This window comes from Anopheles stephensi, chromosome 3, assembly GCF_013141755.1.
Source record: "Anopheles stephensi strain Indian chromosome 3, UCI_ANSTEP_V1.0, whole genome shotgun sequence".
NCBI lineage: Eukaryota > Metazoa > Arthropoda > Insecta > Diptera > Culicidae > Anopheles > Anopheles stephensi.
In genome coordinates this window covers 74,063,480-74,084,986 of record NC_050203.1, presented here as the reverse complement: position 1 = coordinate 74,084,986, position 21,507 = coordinate 74,063,480, and the positions used below count along the sequence as shown (strand labels likewise).

Genomic DNA, 21,507 nt, shown 5'->3' with positions numbered 1-21,507 from the left:
CGGAGCAGCAGAGACAACGAACGCTCGACAAAAGCTCCGATCTTTTGGTGAGCAGCAGCGTGCGCGAGCGCGCTTCAACGTTCGGCTTTGGAGCATTGGAAAAGCGCTCTCTCGCACACACAGACACACAAACACTAATACGTGTGAGCTTTCACGGATCGGATCGCTTCTGCCGTGGTTCATTGCTACCGTATGCTCAGGTGATCGGTTTCTGCGATGCTGCGCTACCGATCGCTCGACAGTTGGGGAGCAACAGAGAAAAGCCGGGTGGCTGGGAAAGAAAAGGGGGGGGGACTTTATTTTTCCTCCCGTTCCTCGGGTACGGTGGAGAGATTGGAAGGTCATGGTTGGAACGCGAGCATCTCGCGTGCCCAGTATCGATGCGAACGCTGAAACAAGTGGGTCCGTGGGACACACAGGAACATTGACTAGCTAGCGGTTGCGTTCCGTGGCGTACAGTGAAGTGTTTTGGTTACGATCGGTGCGTGGGCAACTTGGTACTGGTGGTGAGATTCAGCATGTGAAGTTTGTCGTACATGGAGGAAGCAATAAATCATATTGCGTTGAAGAAGTGAAGTCCGGAGTGAAGCAATTTAATGAGCGAAAATCTTAGGAGATTTGTCGATGATCGTCTATATACTCAGCCTATAGGAATCATGTGAAATTGTGAATATTTTTAACAAACGTGTTGTGTGCGCATTGTACTCGTCTACGGTCAGACCCACATAAACATAAACCACACGAGGAAGTGACACCGAAAACGAGTTGAAACATAAAACTGACACGAGCAAAAACAACAACGAAAAACAACACGCTCGGACCGGGCTGAACCCTGACAGTTAACGCTGGTGGTGGTGGTGGACCTTAAAAACAAAAACAAAAATTTCAACGTGCCACCAGCTGCCACTGGTTTTCGTAGTGTTCGTCCGTCAAGGATCGTGATTGATAACCGGTTAATTAAGCTGCTTCGCGTACTCCGCGTATGTGTGTCTCCCTCGATGGAGACGTGTGTTTTGATACCGCAGGAATTTGCCCTCGCCGTGACAGGTGTCGGCGCTCGTCACTCGTCGGAACAGACGGCCACCGTCTGGTCGAGCGTACCGATTCCCCAGGGACGGCTCTGCTACCCGTTCCAGGGCACGGTACGGATCGACAACCTGGCCATCTTTACCGCCCTGCCGGATGATGATGTAAGTAGCTGCTCTTAGCGTACACCCGTAGAATGTCTTGGGCAGTCCTTTTTTTTTTTTTTGCTCGTACGAAGCTGCCCACATTCGCTCTATTTTGTGATGCCCGGCTGCAAACTATCAGGGCCGGGAAGGGTGGTACCGATCCGATACCCCGGGCAGCGTTTTGATTCGTTGACCAGCGTGTGAGCTGCGATTGTGCGCAGCCGGGCGTGAAGAAAACGGAAAGGGCCGACCACTTTGCGAACGGTTGTCTGACCATCCTCCCATGACGGTGGGAAAACTTCTTAAAGACGCTCCTACGCATCGTCTGTTTACGCACCACCACAACCAACTACCAGCAGAAACTCTTACGGGGGGGAAGCCACAAAAAAGCGGGCCATTTTGCTTCAAGAAACAATCATACACCAGATCATCGGCTCGGTGTTTGCGACAATTAGGAGAATTCTGCTCGACTACTTCTACCACTTCTTCTAGCCCGCTTGCGGTGCTGGCTAGAATTATAATTATGGCTCGGAATTAAAATGCAAGAATTATGAGGGTGCGATGGTCGGTTTAGTTTGTGGTCAAGGAACGAAAAACTCAAAATACCAAGCGACGAACCCCTTTTATTCGTTGCTGACGGTTCTAACCATCAAGTGCGGAACTGGACGCTTTTAATAAAAATTCCCACACTTCCACTCTGCAGAAGGAGAACCGGTGGCAGGGTCTTAAAGAATAGCTTGTCCATCAGAAAAAGGGGTGTCAGGATTTTTTTTCTTCTTCTCAAAAACAAACGAAACAACGCCCTATTGATGGTTTTGTTAACAGCAAAGCAAACAAACGCTATTAGCAAAGGCACCAAGTTTAAGATGCAGTTTGAAGAAACAATCTCTCTCTCTCTCTCTCTCTCTCTCTCTCTCTCTCTCTGTATAACGCAAATTAAGTCGAATGATCACTTTGTAAGTGTGAGCTAATTTGAGACTCGTTTCTCGCTGGCCCGCCACTACGATAACGCACACCAACCGTACCGAACCGCACCACGCTCTATTAGGGCCCGTCCATCGGCCACTTTAATTAGACCGATAATGTCCCATTTCGCCTAGCTCCCGTTCCTTATTGAGAGCGCACCCAGTCTCGCCAAACCTGTTCCACAATTAATCAACGTAACGATCAGCAGTTCATTTACACTTTTTCTGCACGGACTCTCACCGCCTTTGGAGAAAGAAGACACTCGAGCGTCGAGAAGGCAAAGAGGGTTCGCTCACTCACAAATCAATTAAAAATGCAACGTTCCATATGAAAACTTGTCGGCAGCGCTGGTTGACGGCGTGCCGTGCCTTGGCCTGGGTGCACTTTCAGTTTCACCCTTTGAATCCCATACGTTTCCTCCCTGTGTGTGTGTGTGACTGACACCAGGTTTTCTCTCTTCGAACCGCACAACAAATGCAAGCAATTAAATCATAAGAAGACGCACCACAAAACAACTCACGCAATGGGTCCACTGTCATCCACCACCACCGTCCCAGCAGCTGCCAATGACCGGTTGCAAAAGGCTCACCGAACCTGCCGCCCGCCGAGCTACCAATCTGATACAGTTTTACCCCGCTTTAGGGGGGCAAAAAAGGCTGAACCATTTCTCTTTCTTTTCGGTACCGCTACCGATCTCCACCGGCGGCAGCGTGGAGAATTATGATGCGTTTTGCAATTGAATAATAGCAGAAACATTCCACACAATCTTGAAATAGAAATGACTGCTTCAATTAGCTAGCGAAGCAAAACCGGGCACCAAGACAAGTTCATGGGCTCGTGTGCGCTCGGCTAGTCTAGGGGTTGGCAAGCCTCCCCTTTTTTCCATTATCTCCCTTCGCTGATCGCAACACACAAACGGATGCCAACAACCTCTTCGGTGTGAATCTGTAGCACGACTCCCCGACGACGAGCACAATTTCCATAATCATAGCGCAACATGATAAGCGGCCATTGAACCAAACGGGCGTCGTAGTAGTACTTTTCGGGGTGCATTACTTTCACTGTGGCCGGGGATCAATGGGCTGAAGGGTGGACGATTTTGCATAATTCATTTATGAACCTCTTGCAACGGGAGAATCATCCCCCGGGGAGCTAGTAAACACGAGCAAGTCACATAATGAAGCACAATTAAGTCAGATTGCGTCTTTGCGGTGTCAGTGAATGACCTAAGCCCACGGGCGCAAGAATAGCGGCCATTAGCGAACGACGGGAAATTGTCTCACAAACTTGAACTTGAACCGACCCGAAGTCACCGCACCGTTTGTGACACGAGGCACCATAAACCCGGCGGACGTTGAGAAGCGGCATCAAGAGACGCACAAACGCGGAATGGTACCTGGGCCAATTCGAGATAGATGGCGCCGATAATGGCTCAGAAATTCGGAAAAGATGTGCCAAAGGAATGAAGCACAAACAGCCACAAAAAAAAGGTTTCGGGTTCGGTGATCGATCGGAAAAGAGGAGGCCAAACGAATCCCGAAGCACCGTAACAAACCTGAAGGAAGGATCAACATTTCTGGACGTAAAGCTAAGGGATCATTAAGCGTTGGACCGTTTTGCAGGTGCAGGTGCAACATCGGATTTGATAGGTGCTCCTATTTCCTGGAGAACGATCACTAATTGATGACCTTTCGATGCGCTTCGGGATACAGTTTGCGGGTCGTTGCATCAAATCGCCGATCGATCCTCGAGTTTTAGGACCGAAGGCGTGTGAAAGATTTTTCGGCCAAAAACGGCTGGTCTGAGCGTGGTGCGTTTATGGCTTACCGGATCGGGGTCATAAATCGGTCGGCAGTGAAGAAAGAAACGATCAGTTTGGTTTGAATCGGATCTGGGATCGAGACTGGGGCCGGGTCGAGCGAGCGGAAAGCCTTGCAATTTGATCGCTCGTTTGGTCGCCCCATTCCCACAGTTGAGTGGAGCTGGTGGACGGTTGTGTCGCTTTTTTGCGGTGACAACCTAATCAATGACAACTCGACACCTGGACAACGTGCTCGATATGCCTACACCTTGCTCTTGAGACAGCGGCCCAGGATAGAAGGCGTACGGGCCCAAATCCACTTCCCAGTGCGTCGCTCTAGTCATTCTAGCAGGAAGGTCCCGAGTTGTCCAGCGACCACCACGTCTAAGTGCATGGACGAATATGCTGATTCGAAGTACGTTTTGAGGCGCGTGGACACCTATCCGCTTCCATAAAGGGGCTCGAACGACGGTCAGACAGTAATGCAATGATAATAAATATCTTCTCCGCTTTGTCCCGTACAACTTCGCCTTGACTCTTTAGCCTTAAGGTTCTTGCGAGGTGATCGTGGGATAGAGCTTAGGACACGATCACCCAAGAAGAAGTCCGTCAAGCCTCAAATCCCATCCACTCCAATGTGTGAATGTATTAATCAAAGCCCTCCACCATCACACCACAACCACACGAGGCTATTTAGAAAGTCCTACCGCGTCAACCAAAACAAAGGCCACCGAGGCTTTGGTTGATTGATTTTTAATTATTTCTTCCCGAGAGCCGAGACTTTCTTTGCCTCACAGCTACTGGGCAAGCGGTACGCCGAAGGTTGATAGATGACTGGGAGGACACCTGATGCTGCTGCTTCATCGATCATCGGAGAAACTGACATCGCATGACATCGATCGACTGTTGGGATCGGGGCGAAAGTCTTAACCTCACTTTCTGGATTAGGTTACCCGTAACCGAATCCTTTTGCTTCGCCCAGGATGGAATGCAGGAATATCCCTCGGACTTGCATCATGGACGCAGTGTTATTGATACTGGGTCTAATTTGCTGGGCCGTGGTCAGGTGCTATACCGATACCCTTTCCTTGAGAAGGTCGCACGGTGGACGGGTCATAAATTCAGTACTTAAGATCAGTGTCCTGAGAACCCAAACCAGCTTCCTTCTCTCGGGCAGTACAGTGTGAGCGTGAGAACGTTCACGTCGATCCTCGGACGTCTGTCAGCTGTCGCGGTGGGATACGGGAACACGGGATCGGAGGGCGAATGGTGGAAAATCAAGGGCAAAGACAGAAGTCAGTGCCAGTTGCATGTCAAAGTGTCCACTCGTCGTCGTATCATAATCGTCCTCATCCGGTTGTTGCAGATGCTGCACATGCAACGGTCAGTCGGACAGCGCACAGAAGGAGCCGACGCCGACCTGCGAGTCTGTTTGATCTGGTCCTTCCATTCTCATTCAGTCGATCATCTGACAGTTATGGTTATTGAATTGGCAACCCATCGGCGAACTGTAAGCCGATCCCGCACGCACACAAATACACTCGGGATCTTTATGATAATTGTGCAAATAAAGATTGGAGTTTAGAGTCAGCCACCTAGAGGCTTACTGGTTGCTGGCGGGGGCTCGAGTTCTTCATTCGAGATGCAAATGAGTCGCGTGAATCACAGCGAACGACTCGCCGGATTGAGTTGTTGCGGGACAGCGGGACTTTCTCCCATGCATTCCGCGCATGCGACAATGCACCAGAAGCAAACACGTTTCGAGTTTTGTAATTAAACAATTACTTAATTATGCATAATGCGCGGAGATACTGCTCACGGTGGGCTCCGGCACTCGGGCCAGGGTCGTTTGCGAAAACCAGAAACCATAGAGCCAAGCCTCGTTCGGAGTAGGAGATATCGTACATCTTGGCCAGGAGTCGTTTAGCAGCTTCGAGAGCAGCGAACATTGTACTGTTACAGTTGTTTGGGTCGTGGATCTTCGACTCTGCTACCGTTCGAACAACTCAATCGCTAATAAAGACATCAGCAGACCGATCGAAGCTCGGTTGGTTCCAAACTTTTGTTCGAAGGCGCTCTTACAACGGTTTAATTGAGTTTCGTCTCACACGCCTTTCCTTCGGCGGCTCGTCTCAGGGTGTGGAATGCAGCCCGGCTGCCGTGACATTAGGATCCGAATTCAGTTGTTCTGGTAGCGAGCCTCTCTCACCCGGTGATCCCGAGATAAAAAGGCCGACCGTTCATTTGCATAAAGCGGGCTCAGTGGGCTTCTTCGTGGTCCGAGTACATCACGACCAACAGCACGACAGTCTCGCTTAATCCTCCTGAAAGCCTTTCCTCGTACCTTGGGCAGCTGATCCCGGGTGGGTCGAGACATCGAGACGCTCGAGAGGCCGCGGTTGTCCGGAATGTGTGGTTGTGTGGAGTAAATTAATTGAAATCGACGAGTCTATTCTGGTGAGGAAGTCTATGGGATTGTTGTTATGTTTTGGGAACGTTGAATTGGCGGGTGCGATCGTCGCGACGAGATTTACGAGGGTCACAGAAGCTTCAGGTGCCTCGAGCTCGCATGTGAGGAAGCTCTAAATTAGTGTCATTTGTCGGGTTCGAAGCTTGTGTTGTTCTTCGCCCCGCTGATCGTAGTTCGACCCCCAAACCGTTGGGTGATCGTTTTAGAGCTAATAAATATTAATTTGGAAGATAAATTGATCACGACTTTGGCCGGTGGTCGAGCGAGCCAGGTCGGCGCAACAAAACCGAAAGCTCATTCCACCTAATCAGACTCACGTCGAAGCGCAGGGCCGGAAGAGCTAACTGGTAAGAATATCCGATAATGTTCTCGGTTGCGTTCATTACCGAAAATGAGTCAGGGCTTTTGTGGTGGAGTTATGCTTCCTTTGTTCTGGATCAAATCGGTAATTCCCATGTTGGAGCTCATCTTTCGGAAGACGCAGCTCCGCGTTGATTCCTTTGTGCGTTTGCTCACGTGAATAGGACGCGTGCCGAGGAGATAATTCTAAGCAAATAATGGAAGCTGTTCTAACTCGGATTGTGGTTAGCATTTGGGGAAGGAAATTGGAAAATCGTGATCATGTTGCAATTGTACAGAGGCTGAGAGTATTATCCCTTGTGGTTACTCATTCTTTCTCACTTGGTTGTTAAAATAAGACCAATACAGAACTAATTTAAGATAAACTTCTGAATGCTGAAACCTCTCATCTAACTCTACAATCGCTTCTAATATAAATATTTGAAACAAGAGACGATATTTGTGGAATCACTGCAGAACAAATGGCTCAATTCGGATGATGAACGCCGTTGCGCTTGTTAAGCCTCCGATACAGTAGTACGTCTTGTATCGTGTTTCAGCTAGATGGTAGCGTCTGATTGGCATCCCAGCGTGGGTCCACCACGAAACGTTTGACCAACCAAGCATTGAGGTTGTTGAGGGAAGATATCCATGCCCGGAATGGCGTCTCCCATGGCTCCGGAACAAATTGAAGTTTATGTGCGTTAAAATCTATCTCCTGCTGACCTCGGGACAGCACACCACAACCACTGAAACCCAACTCCCGAAACGAAAGAAGAAGCCATGACAGAAACGGTCATCCCGAGGCACATCCCGGAGAACGAGATCGATGCCCGGCGATGCCGTGCTTTATTGGAGTCATTTTTATGGCAATCCGTTATTTTACTGCCGAAATTCGATGGACCGAATATGTCTATCGTTGGCTCATAGCTTCGCAGACTCAACGCTCAGATCCACCTGAAGTATCTCATTTAATGATGATCGTTCGCTGAGGATGCTATCGATCTTTATGGTTATTCTGGATAATCGGAAGGATCTGAGATGGGAGGATCAGCCACGGGCATGGGAGTAGAGTAGTTTCGGAAATTAATAGGAGTCGGACCGTGCCGAGTTCGTTTCCTATTCCACCGAAAATCTGATAATAAACGAATAAATCAATAAACCATCGTTTCGACCGAGCCAATGGCCGCAGAACGCAGGAAGCAAAACTAGTTTCTAGCGTAGTAGAACGCTCCGTCTCGCCTCATAGGCTCGGCAATGGACAGTGTTCAGGAGTGTTGATCAGCTTCCAACGCAACAGTCGAGCTGCAAACGGCGGACAGTTTTCATATTCATAAATCAAATGCGATAATTGTGCATAAATTGTCAAACACACACAATTTGTTCTGCACAGCCAGCACATGCAAAGCTGATCGTTGGCTGGGAATTGGGCGAGGCATCGCGCGATCGCGAGCCTGTCTGAGCTAGAATAAATCACCACTGGGCTTGGAATCCAGACGAGTGGGAGTTATGGGCTGATAAATCAGAGGACAATCAGAAGTGACAATTCTTCCACTCGACAGCAACCACTTTCGATGATCGCTGAGAAATGATCGTAGAACATCTTTTGCATTGTGTGTTGTGAACTGGTTTGAGTTGTTTTCTGAGATGACAGGACATGATTTTCTCTAATGGATTAGCAGAGAAATGATGTGCTACGTAGGACATTCTTAGAAGAATGTCTGGCGTGTTGTCCCAGGGTTAAGAATAGGACAGATATTTATTTAAAAAAATGCTTCTTCAAGGACTCTTAAAGCAAGATCCCAATTTCTGAGGAATATTTCATTTATATCGCGAAAACGAAGATAAAAAATACTTTCAATAGGAAATTCCCTTCACTGGGCGGAATCGCAAGGATCAAAGACTGCAAAAGCCCTGTTGCCCTCGTAAACCACGTCAGGAATGATGGGATCAGTAATCATCTCCAACATTTTCGGCACAATGATGGCATTTATTCAAGGTCTCAGGGCTATAGGGACAAAAATCGATTGCCCCAAAAACCCGAAAAAGGGCCCTCAGTTTTATGGCATTCATCTTCTCGTTGAAAGGGTTTGTTGACTTCCCAGGAATCGGTAATGTCTTTCGATGCCCTCAAACGCCTTTCTGACCCCCGGAACACGCACACACACACTGGAGACGATCAGCTACAGCGAAATTGCAAATTATGATCATCAATTCGGTATCATTTTTCGATCTTTTCCCTTCCTGTGGACCCGAGTGGACGTGTACGAGCCGGCCTGGATGCTCGCAGCCTCCGCGCGACAACAACAAGTAGCGCGAAGCGGAAATTTATTTTATCTCCTCATATATATTCATAAACATTTGTGCAATCTTTGGCCGGGGCAGTAATGGCGATTGGAACGATCGATCGATCGATCGGGAACGACCGACGGGAAAGACTTCGGCAGGTGGCGGCCATCGAAATATATTATCCAACATTTGTAATTTCGATCTGTATCGTCGGATCATGAATGGCTCGTTGCTCGTTCATCCCGATGTCCACTTAGATATGTATCGCCTAAGGCGATGGAGGGAAGACTCTTGGACAGGGATCGACGGATGTTTACACTCGTTAAGCGTCGTCCTCATCGTCGTCCATGTGGAGAAGATCGGATGGTGGAATCGTAAAGTGACAATAGTTTAACGCTTTGCAAGGAAAGAAGAAGGGCAGAACCGTCTAGCCACCCTCTGTGCGTGGAATGGTCGGTTTACGTGTCGGTGGTTACATGGTTGAGTAATTTTTCATAAATCACATGAAGGGGAACATTACCTGGGGCGGTCCGTAGCGGATAGTTCACCGGAGCGGAACGAGCGTAGGGGAGAAAATATAAAAGGGGGCGTTAAGTGTCATTAATTAAGCCATTACGAGATGTCATTGGCGATGCGTGTCATGGGGTAAATCACACTTGTTGAGTGAAAGCGTACGATTTAACACAGGAAATAGCTGTTTAGCCTGCATAAGGCACCGTTTGTCACTTGACGGCTTGTTAGTGCAGCGTAATAACCGTACGTTTACAACCCCTGCTTTACAGATTCGACACCGGTTTGGACTGTACGACGAGATCACCAGTGTCAACGGACGAACGGTACGACACTGCAACTGGATCCGGTTCCTGCGCGTGTCGGAAACGTACGGCCCACAGGTGAACGTGGTCTGCGCCAAGGTGAAAGGTGAGCCGATCTACGAGATCGTGAAGGCAATCCCGTCGCATCAGGAGCTGGTCGTGTACTACCTGCCCGAGGGTCCCGAGGAGCTCTTCTTCATCCGGATGCGTAGCCAGCTGTACCGTCAAACGATGGACTCGATCCTCGAAGGTAAGCACCAGCCCCCGATACCCTTTTAAGGGGAGTCGCCGAAGAAACAAAAGCCCGTAGCCCGTTCGAGATCATCTGGAGCCCTATCTGAGATAGCATTCATTTCACCCATCACACGTACAGCTCCCAGCACACGCATGCATTGGTGTGTTGTTCGTACCGACGACTACGAGGAGAGCGATTTTTCGTAATAAATAAAATAGTGATTTTATCAATAATAGCCGGCTCTCGTTTGTGTAATCGCGGATCGCGGTTTGGAGGTCGCCCTTGTGGACGACGACGATCGCTCCCGAAAGCGAGCTTAAATTAATACACACAAATGAGTGTTGTGTTTCTTAACAAGAAAATAATTGAAATAATTCGGTAGATTACGCTTCGAGATTATTGGAAGGTCTGCGCGGTTGGGACGTTGGAATTCTTCTTGGCACAGAATTTGCGCCGTCTCCTGATGGCCATTTCCTTTGTGCAGTTGCAGCAGCTGCAGTTTGTTGCACCTTTTTCGAGCACGGTTTCGTTTCCGAGTGTTAACTCAAAAGCATTTATAATGATCTCCTTTCTGGCGGTGTTTCTGGGCGTGAGCTATCCCGAGACTAACGGCAGCCGGGAGAATCGGGAGTAATTAAGCCCGAAACTGATTTCCATAACACTTTGGCTGGCACACACAGGCTGGTGGGAATTAATTTCCTGTCACCAGGTACTCGCCCGGTACCAGCCAGGAAGCTTACCGGTTGCAGCGACCGTTTCCTCGTGTGTGTGGAATGATAAAACTCCCGACTGCACAATTAATGAAGCGGTGTGAAATGAATGAGCTAGATTAGCGCTAATGATGGTCGATTAATAAACGAGGCGTTAAGTGTAGCAGCTTCGCGAGAACTTCGACCGTGAACAAATCCGCATGTTGCGATCAGCGTTGTGCGATCACTTATCCGGACTTCTTCCCCATTTTTGCAGACTCACCGCTGGACCTTTCGACGTCGCTCCTGTCGCGGGTGATGCTACCGATCTCACCGTCATCGGGCGCCGAAGATGAACACAAATCGGTGTCGGGCGACGACTCATCGATCTCGATCTCGTCCGGAGCCAGTACCGGGGGCGATCGGTGTGACGCCGGGCTGGACCTCGAGCTGGCGGCCATCTCCAGCGGACCAGGATCTCGGGCCTCACCCAAGGCCCGTCCATCGGCCCGCTCCGAGCGGGCGATGCTGCCGTGCGAAGTGTGCGGCAAGGCGTTCGATCGTCCTAGTCTTCTGAAGCGGCACATGCGCACACACACCGGCGAAAAGCCGCACGTGTGTGGGGTGTGCGGCAAGGGCTTCAGCACGTCCAGCTCGCTCAATACCCACGTCCGGATACACTCGGGCGAAAAGCCGCACCAGTGTCAAGTGTGCGGCAAACGGTTCACCGCCAGCTCCAACCTCTACTACCACCGGATGACGCACATCAAGGTAAGGCTAAGACGGAGGTCCACCGAGGAACGCCATCGATTCCACGATTCGTCCAGTAATTAAAACATTTATCCCTTCTTATCAGTTTTTATGAGACGTATCGGGATTCACCAACAAACAACCGCTCGCGAATTCCAAAGACCTTTCTGTCAAGATCCTCCCGTATTTCTGGCGGGACAGCAAAACAAAAAGACACAACATTCGTGTTTTTTATGATTATTAGCCACTTTAATTACCACCCCGGGTACGGCTGCATCAGGTAGCCTCTCCGGGAATGGGGTATATAAAAACCGTCAACTCGAATGCATTCGGCCTTAGAGTCCCCAAGATACCTCCGATCTCATTTGCAATCAAAGAGAATTTCTCAATTTTCGCATTTTTTAAAACACACACACACACACTTGGTCGACGCTGGCGACGATTCCTGAAGAACGCAGAACCCAAAGAACCCATAAAACCCGTTTATATCGCCGGGCGAATCGGTCACTTTCATCTGCACCGAAACCGTGTGCGTGTGTGCGTGAGTGCTGGTTCTGGTGGAACTTAATTAAAAAGAATTTATTAAAAAGATAATTAGACTGGTTTCCTGGTGGTTCTACCGAGCCACCGTGCCATACGCTTGGCGGCGCATGCGCTGGGACTATAAGTGCCCATCGCCGGCTTGAGCCCGTTCGAATCTTTGCGTCGATCCCATCAATCAAAGTCAGCTTCAATGTTGTCACCCCGGGTTCGATGTTTCAAACCACCGCCACTACAGTGCCCCCCCCCCCCCCTTCATATCCCATATATGATCGATTGAGTTGTACTGGCGATCGGTGTCCACCGCTCTTAGATCTTCGTCCCAGCTAACCGTTGTTGTCATCCCAACCAACAGCCCCAGCTGGTTTCGTAAATATCAAACCAGATTGGAAGCCTCAAGACACTGGCTGGGCGCAACTCATATTTCTCTCTACCTTTCCCTTGCTTTTTCGGGAATCAGCAACCGAAACCCAAAAGCTTCACCAACCGCAAAAGGTCATCCCACGAACGTCCGACGTCTTTCGGGTGAAGTTTTGTCACAATCGGAAACATGAAACCAGAGACTCGATAAGATATCCTATCAGAGACTTCAATTATACAAAAACATGCCACATCTGCCCCGTAGCCTGGCTGGATGTTGGCTTTGTTCGCTTAATGACTTCTTTCGATTTCGATAGGTCGATTAAACTGATTAGCCAAGCCGGTTAATTTACGATTGCCCGGCTCGACTTTTCAGCTGCAGTACAGTGGAGTACGGTACAATGTTTTGATTAAAAATTGATCCCTCCGTCACTTTCTAAGGCTCTTGGCATGTCCAATGCATGGATGCAATTAACTCCTGAAGCCTCTTTTCCGACTGCAAACCACTTTTACTAATGTTTTTAATAATGAGAACTAAAAGCGACAAACCTTTACGTGCGTGGTGGGGCAAAGCGAGGAGGAAACTAATTTCCAATATAAACATTCATATTTCGCTGATAAACACAAAAAAACAACCCGAATGAAGCCATTCTGTAAATGGACCGGTTTTTATTTTTTACTGTTTTTGATACACAATCAATATGGACAGTCTGCACAAGGACGGGGGAAAGACCCAGCGAAAGAGAGCTTCATTAAGAAGCAAAACAGAGCGCTGGCAGTAAGGAGCTGGATTTGCTGTGTTCAGCTTCAACCATCCTCTCAGTAACCGCAATCCTTGGCTTCTGGACGTTCCCCGGCATGGGCAAAAACCAGAAACAACGGCATTAAAAATAAAAAATAAAAGTCATAAAAGCGCCGCACCGATCGACCGTGCCAGAAAGGCAAAACCCGAGAAGCCCGAGGAGCGACCCAAAGCCAACTGGGCTGCATCGAGAGAGACCTCCGAGCGATAATGCACCATTTACGTTATGACCCGTAACATTTTAGGGTGTATCAATATAAAACTTTTCGCGACAGTTTCACAAGCGGGACCCTTTTTTTTTTTTTGGTTGATCTCCCTCTCAACCACGCGTTCCCGGAACGGCGAATCTCGAACATCCTTATCCGTTTCCGTTGGTTCCATGTAGCCTACCGTTACCTGTGACTTCTTGACTTGGCGGTGGATGAAAAGAACTCTACTCGGGCTACCCGACAACTGACCTGATCGTACCTGCGAGGATACGCGGTGCGTCAATATTATTGCTCACTGGGAAACACTGCACGGTGGATCCATTTCGCCGGGCGCATTATTTGTTTTCACGGGAGCGTACGACCGTCGTACCGGCTTCCGGGAGTAATCTCGCCCAGAAGCAGCACCCAGTAGTTGTTTTGTAGCGAAAGCACATAATCGAAAGTGATGCCACCGGTTCGGTTGCATGCCGTGGTGGATACCAGCGAAACGAGCGAGCGATTAAGAACGTCGTGAGTTACGGCCAGCTATTAGTGAGATATGCTTTGATGCGGTGCCGGCCAGAAACATTTGTGGCAGACTTTTTTTCGGAGGGGGGGGGGGGGGTATTTTTGGGGGTAGGATATAAATGTCCACTCCGGCGTCCGGCGGCGAGCAATTTCGGGCACCTTTTTCTTACACGTGGAATGGGTTTAGTGACTCCGGTAGGGGTGGCTACCAGAATCCTTGATAATTGGAGCAACCACTTTTGGATGTGGCTTTGGAAGTTAAAAACTGGCTGGCTTTGGAAGTTTTGTCTTGAAGTTGGTGATGATTTGCTTCAGCACCTAATTATCTGATGATCTTCAAAAGGAAGCGACCTTGAAGATGTTCTTCAACGTCAGGAATAAAATTTTAGATTTAAAGCTAAATAAACCATCCAAAAGTCCTTACAACAGCTTTAAAATATGATCTTGCGCTTCTAAAACAAAACAGATCTTCAAAGCTTAATACTGGCGCTGTGTGACTTGTAAGCTGTTTAAGAGAGACGATCCCGAACTTCTAAGCTTAATTAAAGCATTTTAAGAGCTTCTTAGAAATACTTTATTCCAATCAGCAAAAAACGTAAAAAAATTCTTTTCAAAAGAATTTTTCAAACAATACTGGAATTCGTAAGAGTCAACTTTCTTCGAACAATATGCTGAACACCCGACTCGTCCAATCCAATATCAAACCCATTACCGGATCTCTTAACGGATAAAAACACCAACATTTGTTAGATATCGGGGACGATCAAAACCGATCAACCCTTCTCAGCAACAACAAAAAACCTACATCCGTTCCCCGACCGGCCGACAGGTTGATTGCCGGTAATCATAAACCAATAAAAACTGAAACAATCCGTCCATAATCTAAACCGGCTAGATCCCGGCACGAAACGCATTTTTAACCCATCAAAACCCGGCCGGCCCGCAAAAAGGACAGAAAGAGTGCTGGGAAGATTTTTGTATCCATAAAATTCCTGCCCGAAACATACCGACGCAACAAGGCAACACCTGCCGTAAAAGTGGTCGAATTGCGTCCTCTTTGGCGGGATGGCCGTCTTTCGGAGGAAAAAACGAACCTTTTAGAATCGATTTTTATCACCGTACCCTAGTACAACACTATTTGCCTTTTCACTCGGCCTTTTTAGTTCTTGGAAACAGGAACCGAAAGGGGTTCCCAGGAGATGATTCAATTCAATTGCCTAACTGCTGGTTTCTCTCGTTCTTTTTACTTTCACCCATCGGCAGGATAAACCGCACAAATGCAGCCTCTGCTCGAAGTCCTTCCCGACGCCGGGCGATCTAAAATCGCACACCTACGTCCACAACGGGTCCTGGCCGTTCAAGTGTCACATCTGCTCGCGCGGCTTCTCCAAGCAAACCAACCTAAAGAACCATCTCTTCCTGCACACCGGTAAGTACGCAAACGTACGACTGTCGATTGCGCGATCGTACGCACGATCAACCGTTTCACTTTTAGCCGCAACTTATGGCGAATCGTACAAAATAAAGCCTAACGAACGAATGGAACCTACCAAATGGTTCACTCACCTGTTCGTTAGTGAAAACATTAAGCAACAGAAGACGAAAAAAAACGGGCCTCCAGGGGCGAACCAACCAACGTGAATCATGAGCTCTTCCTTTTGCCCTCGCTTGAAGGACATGCACATGGCGTTGGACGATTTCCGACTCCTCATTGTTGCGTGTAAAGCGGAAACATTTGGCTTTCGACATGCTTGATTTAGGGGGTCCGGAACTTTCCGAAGGAACACTGTTTCAACTCCCTCCAGCATTCAATTGCGGGCATTCGTGTCCTGAAACGCTGGGACAGCCAGATGCAGTCAGGTTGCTGCACTCTACGAACGTCCAGAAGAAAGGGAACAAACACCCTCTAGCGCTGAAGGTGAATCGAGCCAAAGAAAAAGGGGGAGAGAAAAATAAAAACGAACGAGTCAAGTGGTTCGTTTGTTGGCGTGATCGAAGGGCAAAAAAGGCAGCAGCGATCATCACCGGCACACCAGCATCAGAGCAACTGTAGCACATAAAAAATAGGATAAACGCACCCCGAGCCAGGACACGTCCACGTATGAGGAGGACCTGCATGGTCCGGACCTGGCACATCCTTTAGGCTCGATTTTTTAACGGCCATCCGCTTCCTGACTTCCTGACTGCTGAGCTGCTGGTCTGGTTTTGCTAGCGATTGACGGCCCTTTTTCTTGCGTACCTTCGAGTCGAGAGGACCATTTTCACGCAAGATAATATTTTTATAATCCACGGCAAATAGTGCCGGAATGTCGATGTGGGTGAAGGGTGTTGATGCATTTTTTTTAAGGACATAACTAAATGAATCCTGCTTCCTCTGCACCGGAGTTCCCACCGATAGGTTAATTGAGGAAATGGGTAAAGTGAGATAAAGTAAAACAAAAACGTAACGAAACGTAAGTCAGGATAAGGGAAAAAGGATCCCGGACCTGTCCATCACACGGCGAGAATCAGCTTTCACGCCATTGTTTTGATTGATGAGGGCCATTTTGTACTAGGTTGAGTGCCTCGATAGTTCTTACCCTGTAGCAGATCGGTCCAAGGATTAAGATTAATTTCTAGATAGTCGACTGATCGAGACTGAAGAGTACAAAAAATAAAACCCCGGCATACCTGGCCTTTAGATGATCGAAGCACGCACGCTATGATAGCTCTATTACGGCGGTCTAGTGGTCGGCTAGGACGATATTAATCCAGCACGCCACACCAAAGGATCTCAGCTTTCTCACGGTTCCGATTCACCCGGAATCGTCGTACAGCAATCGAATAGCGCACGATAATCACCACACGCAATGGTCGTGATCTGCTACCAGCTACCATAAGCTGATTTAAGTCTTAGGACCCTGACCCCCGCTCCATACGCTTCAACCCCTCCAAACACGATGCAAAAAAAAGCCTTTTAATTTCCTATAAATCATTTCGCCGATCTCGCTCAGTCTCTTACCCGCAATCCAAAACAGTAGCCAGTGCTGGATCGAAAGCCTAGACCCAGGTTACGAATATTTATGTTCGCCGGGGTTCGCGATCGGCCAGGGGGAGTTGGATAATTTTTCCTCCATTAATTACCATAAGCCATAATTAATCAGCACAACCCCCAGCTTCCTTTCTGTCCGAATGGCTGGGACGTGTCTCGATGCGGATGATGGGATGATGCTCGCTCTTTCCCCTAAGTCACGGGGGAAAGCCTGAAGCCTCATGGTTAGTGTATTTAGACTGACCACCGTTCTCCCGCAGTGGGAGATATTAATTGCCACCCGGCCGTGATCTCCCTTGATCAGATTCTAGAATGGATAATAGACAATCCTCTTTCGGTTCGGTTGGCGCCGTCCAAGCTGGTGGGATTAGAGAAGGAACAAGCGGGGAGGGGGAGGTGGAGGAACCTCTTTTATTTTGGTTTTATTTGTTTTATCTCGTTATTAGGTGTTACGGTAAGTTTCAGTTGGAATAAAAGGTGGGTTTTTGGCCCTGCCTTATCTTAGAGGGTCTTGTAAGAGGAGGCTCCATTCACTTGGCTCATAATATACAATATTCTTTGAGTCCCACCAATAGCTCAATTTGTCTTTGGAAATTCTTATTGCTTTCTTTGGGACTTTCGGAATTTTGTTAATTTTTTGTACTGTTCGACAAGAAATTCTTCATCCCAGAATATCTCAAAAATGTTGAGAAACGATTCCAATTCTCTGACATACCTAACGGCCGGCATCAAAGTTCATACCCTTTTTCCCGTGGCATAAAGGGCAAACCTTAGAAGGCGGGATCCGTCAAAGATTCACGATCTGCCACCTTCCCTTCACCTCACCTCATCACCATCCTCATCAACCAGATTGCACGGAGATTGATCTCCACAGCTGTAACGGTGTGCGAGAATACGATTAATATAAATTATAACGAAAACACAATAATTTAATACGCGCCACCACACACGCGCACGTAAATGGTGTGCTGCCCGAGTACGCCTGCTGCTTCGAACCAGTTACTCTTCCTCCCGAAAAGAAGTCGTGCCCGACGGTTCTGTTGTTTTAAAAAGCAAGTGCAAAGGGAAGAGCTGTAAGGTGGTGGAGTGCTAAGGAAGCTCGGTCGAAGAAGAAATTAAAACTAAATTGGTTTTCTCTCCCATTTGCACCCTGCAACCCTGGCCAGTGCACACACTCCTGGTTTTCCATTTCCATAGATCAACCCATCCTGACCACCTCTCCACCACCTGTTTCGTATCAACCCCCCCATATGGGTCATGCGCGGTGACGCTAAGACAGTGGATGCTCGCTTTGCACACAGTGGTACGGGACTGCGTCGTGCGTCTTCACCCGGTGGATGTCGTGATTTATCTGTCTGGCCTCCGTCCACCAACCCGAACGGTTTGTGATGGGCAGCGCTGCCGGCGAACGCCCTGTATCCCCGGCTCCCGACCGCCACCGTCCCTTTCTTCCCAACCACGATTCAATCTCATTCGCAATGGTTGGTAGCAGCGGCAATCAGCCGGTAACGATGGGATCGTCAGTAAAGTGGCCCGCTGCTGCTGCTCGTTGCGGTGAGGATGTTGCTGATGATCGTGCTGATGATGACGCGGCCGTTTTCTACCATGGTAAAGAAGCTGCCCCGGTGTCCCATCCCAGCGTCCGTGTCCGAAAACTAAATCAAAAAGCACGGCACGACGGTGGTCGCCAGGAGGAAGAAGAGGAACGGGGTGTACTTGGTTCCCTTCAATGTGCAATACTTGGAGCACTGCCGGAGGAATGGTTTTTAAATATTAACCTGAGCTCACCGCCAAGGTGACAATCAGCTACCCATTTTTTCATGTCCACAACTTCGACGAACAACACGAGGAAGAAGAGGATCGTGGTGGATGAGGGACTCACAGTAGATCAATGCAGTTTGGGAACGGACTTGGCTCCCTCCAATGTGCATTACTTGGACAACTTCGGGAGGGGACGTTTTTAAATGTTAACCTGAGCTCGTTTTACATGTCCACAGCTTCGACGATCACCACGAAGAAGAAAAGGATCGTATGAGGGACCCTAAGTAGATCGATTCAATTTGGAAACGAACTTGGCTCCCTCAAATGTGCAATACTTGAAGGCTTCTGGACAAGACGCTTTAAATATTTACCTGAGCTCGTTTTTCATGTCCACAACTTCGACGATCGTCAGGAGGAAGATGAGAATTGTGGTGTATAAGCGACTCACAATACTTAGCTCCATCCAAATGTGCAATACTTGAAGAACTTCTGGAGGAGTTGCTTAAAATATTCATCGCCAAGGTGACAATCAGCTACCCATTTTCTCATGTCCACTATTTCACAAAACAAACGACCCTGGAACGGCATCGGATGATTCATTCCACCACAGCATTCGTTTTTAACGATAGCACCTCACCGCAACACTTGTGCATGTCCCAAAAACCACAAACTCGGAGCCACCATCATCAAGAGAGACCCACATGCACGTTCGGATGACTAGCGTGAATTGTGGTGTCCCTTGTCCTCTATCCGTTCCCTCGATCCAATCTCCCATCGCCACAAACAACAACAACAAAAGCGCCCCAAGGATGATGGCGAGGATGTAAGGATGGCGTGGAATAAAAATTAACTTCGATCCACCATCCACTCCCTGGTGCGCCAGCCTGGTGGTTCGCAACCGAAGCGAAGTAGCTAAAACGATTAACGGAGAAATATTTATAAAAGACGCAGCAACAGCATCAACGGCGAAACGCGGGCAGTGCGGATTGATAAAGTTCGGTAGCAGCCTTTAGCGTTTCTCCTTCTTCGGGAGTTTTTTTTATTTTTTGGGCGAGGTTGATAAATGGGTTCGTGGTTGATATCTGGAAGAAAATTGTGGTGCGTTCGAGGTTACGTTTCTTAGCTGCGACACTTTCTTATGGAACTTTGAAAATAAACTATTAATAAGCAAATTTACCTTAACGTGTTTAACTAATGTAAAACTTTATCTTTCTCTCTCTCTACTCCCTATCAGGTGATAAGCCACACGTTTGTGAAGTTTGCAAAAAGTCCTTCGCGCTTGCCTGCAACTTGAAGGCCCACATGAAAACGCACGAAGGTATGTAGCGCCTTTGCGCGTGCAGCCTAGTACTGAGCACTCTAACTCTAAGTCTTGTTCGCTTCTCTTCTCACAGAAAATGCATCTCCCGAGTCCGAGATCGATGTGGACAGTGATCTGCGCAGCGATGGTGAGGAGATTGGACCACTGTTCGGCTACGAAAAGCCCGACGAAAGACTTCCCCGCTATCACTGGCGCCACTCGAAGGCGGAACCGATTACCAGGAGTCGCTAGGACCCTGCTCGAGAGCTCCTACTAAGGGGGGAACGTTCATCAGAAGAAAAAGGCTGTACAAAATTCGGTTAGAATTAGGGTTTAAAAAAACGACTGACTGACTGGCATGAAATGTGTTTTCGATATTTCTTGCCGAACCTACGAACCTACTGAATCGCTATTTGTTTTTTGTTCTACATTCATTCGATACCTACTTGTTTGATAGGAGGATGTAAATAATATTTATTTCAAAAAAATAATTGTGTAAAAAACACCCCGTTTCTAAGTAATCTATTAATACAACACTATAAAAAAAACCCCTTTGTTGAGTAGCTGTCTATAACCTGTGTGGACCACCATAACGCCAACCCACCATCATCGACGGCGGGCCGGCCATGTTTAGCAAGTGTGAAAATAACTTATTGCAGCTTGATAGTCCATTAAAGTAAGCTCCTCTAATTACATAAATCAAACAAACAACCGATCCGCAACGTAGATGAAGCGAGAGTTGGGGACACTTTGCTGCGATTGACTAAGGGGGGGGGGGGGGGGGAAAGAGCTCGTGTGACAAATTGGCCGGTATCTATAAATCTCTTTACAGTCCGTGTCCGTGTATCAAGTACCCACGGGTATTTGGTGGGCATGCGTGGGGATAAGTATGCATTTCAAGCGCATACTAATCCACTCGCAACGTTCGCTACCACACGATCGGCATCGTCGCGTAGCCCTTCACTCCACCCGGCGCGGGAAACTGAACCTGAATTTTCACAACACAAACCCATTCGAATCAGATAAAAAAAAACCCTTTCCCATCCATCGCAAGCTGTCGATCGGACGCTTGTTTTCTTTCAATCTTGCTATTTTTTTTGCTTTGATTTTCAAGCGACATCAGCGGGACCCACGAGGTGCAGTGAGACATTCGGGGTGGGATAATTAGAGGCAAATGTATGCACACACTAATCACGCATTCATTGATGGGCGAACGTACCACGGTGGTTTTTAGCTTTCGTCTAACCAACCACTTTCGTCCGAATTCTAATGAGCGATCCAATTCCACGTCGACTGAACTGCTGCCGGTAAGGTGTTTTTTCGTATCCCGCATGACACGGCCACCGGTGAAGTCGCGATCGATCCCGATATGGTGCGTACGTGGAAACGCCATCAGCTGTAGGTTACCTTTTCTGGGGCTCACAATCGAGTGCCAATCAAATGCCCCGGCCTTTCCGACAGCCACGTCAAC

General features: G+C 48.3%; 1 protein-coding gene across 1 annotated transcript; it reads left to right on the top strand.

Moving 5' to 3' along the window:
- The first annotated feature begins 373 nt into the window (after positions 1-373).
- LOC118510732 (zinc finger protein 177-like) lies at positions 374-20,581 on the top strand. Its single transcript, XM_036052945.1, has 6 exons — positions 374-1,190; positions 9,820-10,102; positions 11,054-11,547; positions 15,208-15,373; positions 19,971-20,054; positions 20,131-20,581. Exons 1-6 carry the CDS (start codon positions 999-1,001, stop codon positions 20,286-20,288), a joined length of 1,377 nt encoding a protein of 458 aa, XP_035908838.1. The 5' UTR covers positions 374-998; the 3' UTR covers positions 20,289-20,581.
- Positions 20,582-21,507: the final 926 nt, after the last annotated feature.

Coding starts and splice junctions, on each gene's coding strand:
- LOC118510732 (XM_036052945.1), top strand. CDS start 999: ATGGAGACGTGTGTTTTGATACCGCAGGAATTTGCCCTCGCCGTGACA. Junction 1,191..9,819: donor CCGCCCTGCCGGATGATGAT/GTAAGTAGCTGC, acceptor CCTGCTTTACAG/ATTCGACACCGGTTTGGACT. Junction 10,103..11,053: donor GATGGACTCGATCCTCGAAG/GTAAGCACCAGC, acceptor CCATTTTTGCAG/ACTCACCGCTGGACCTTTCG.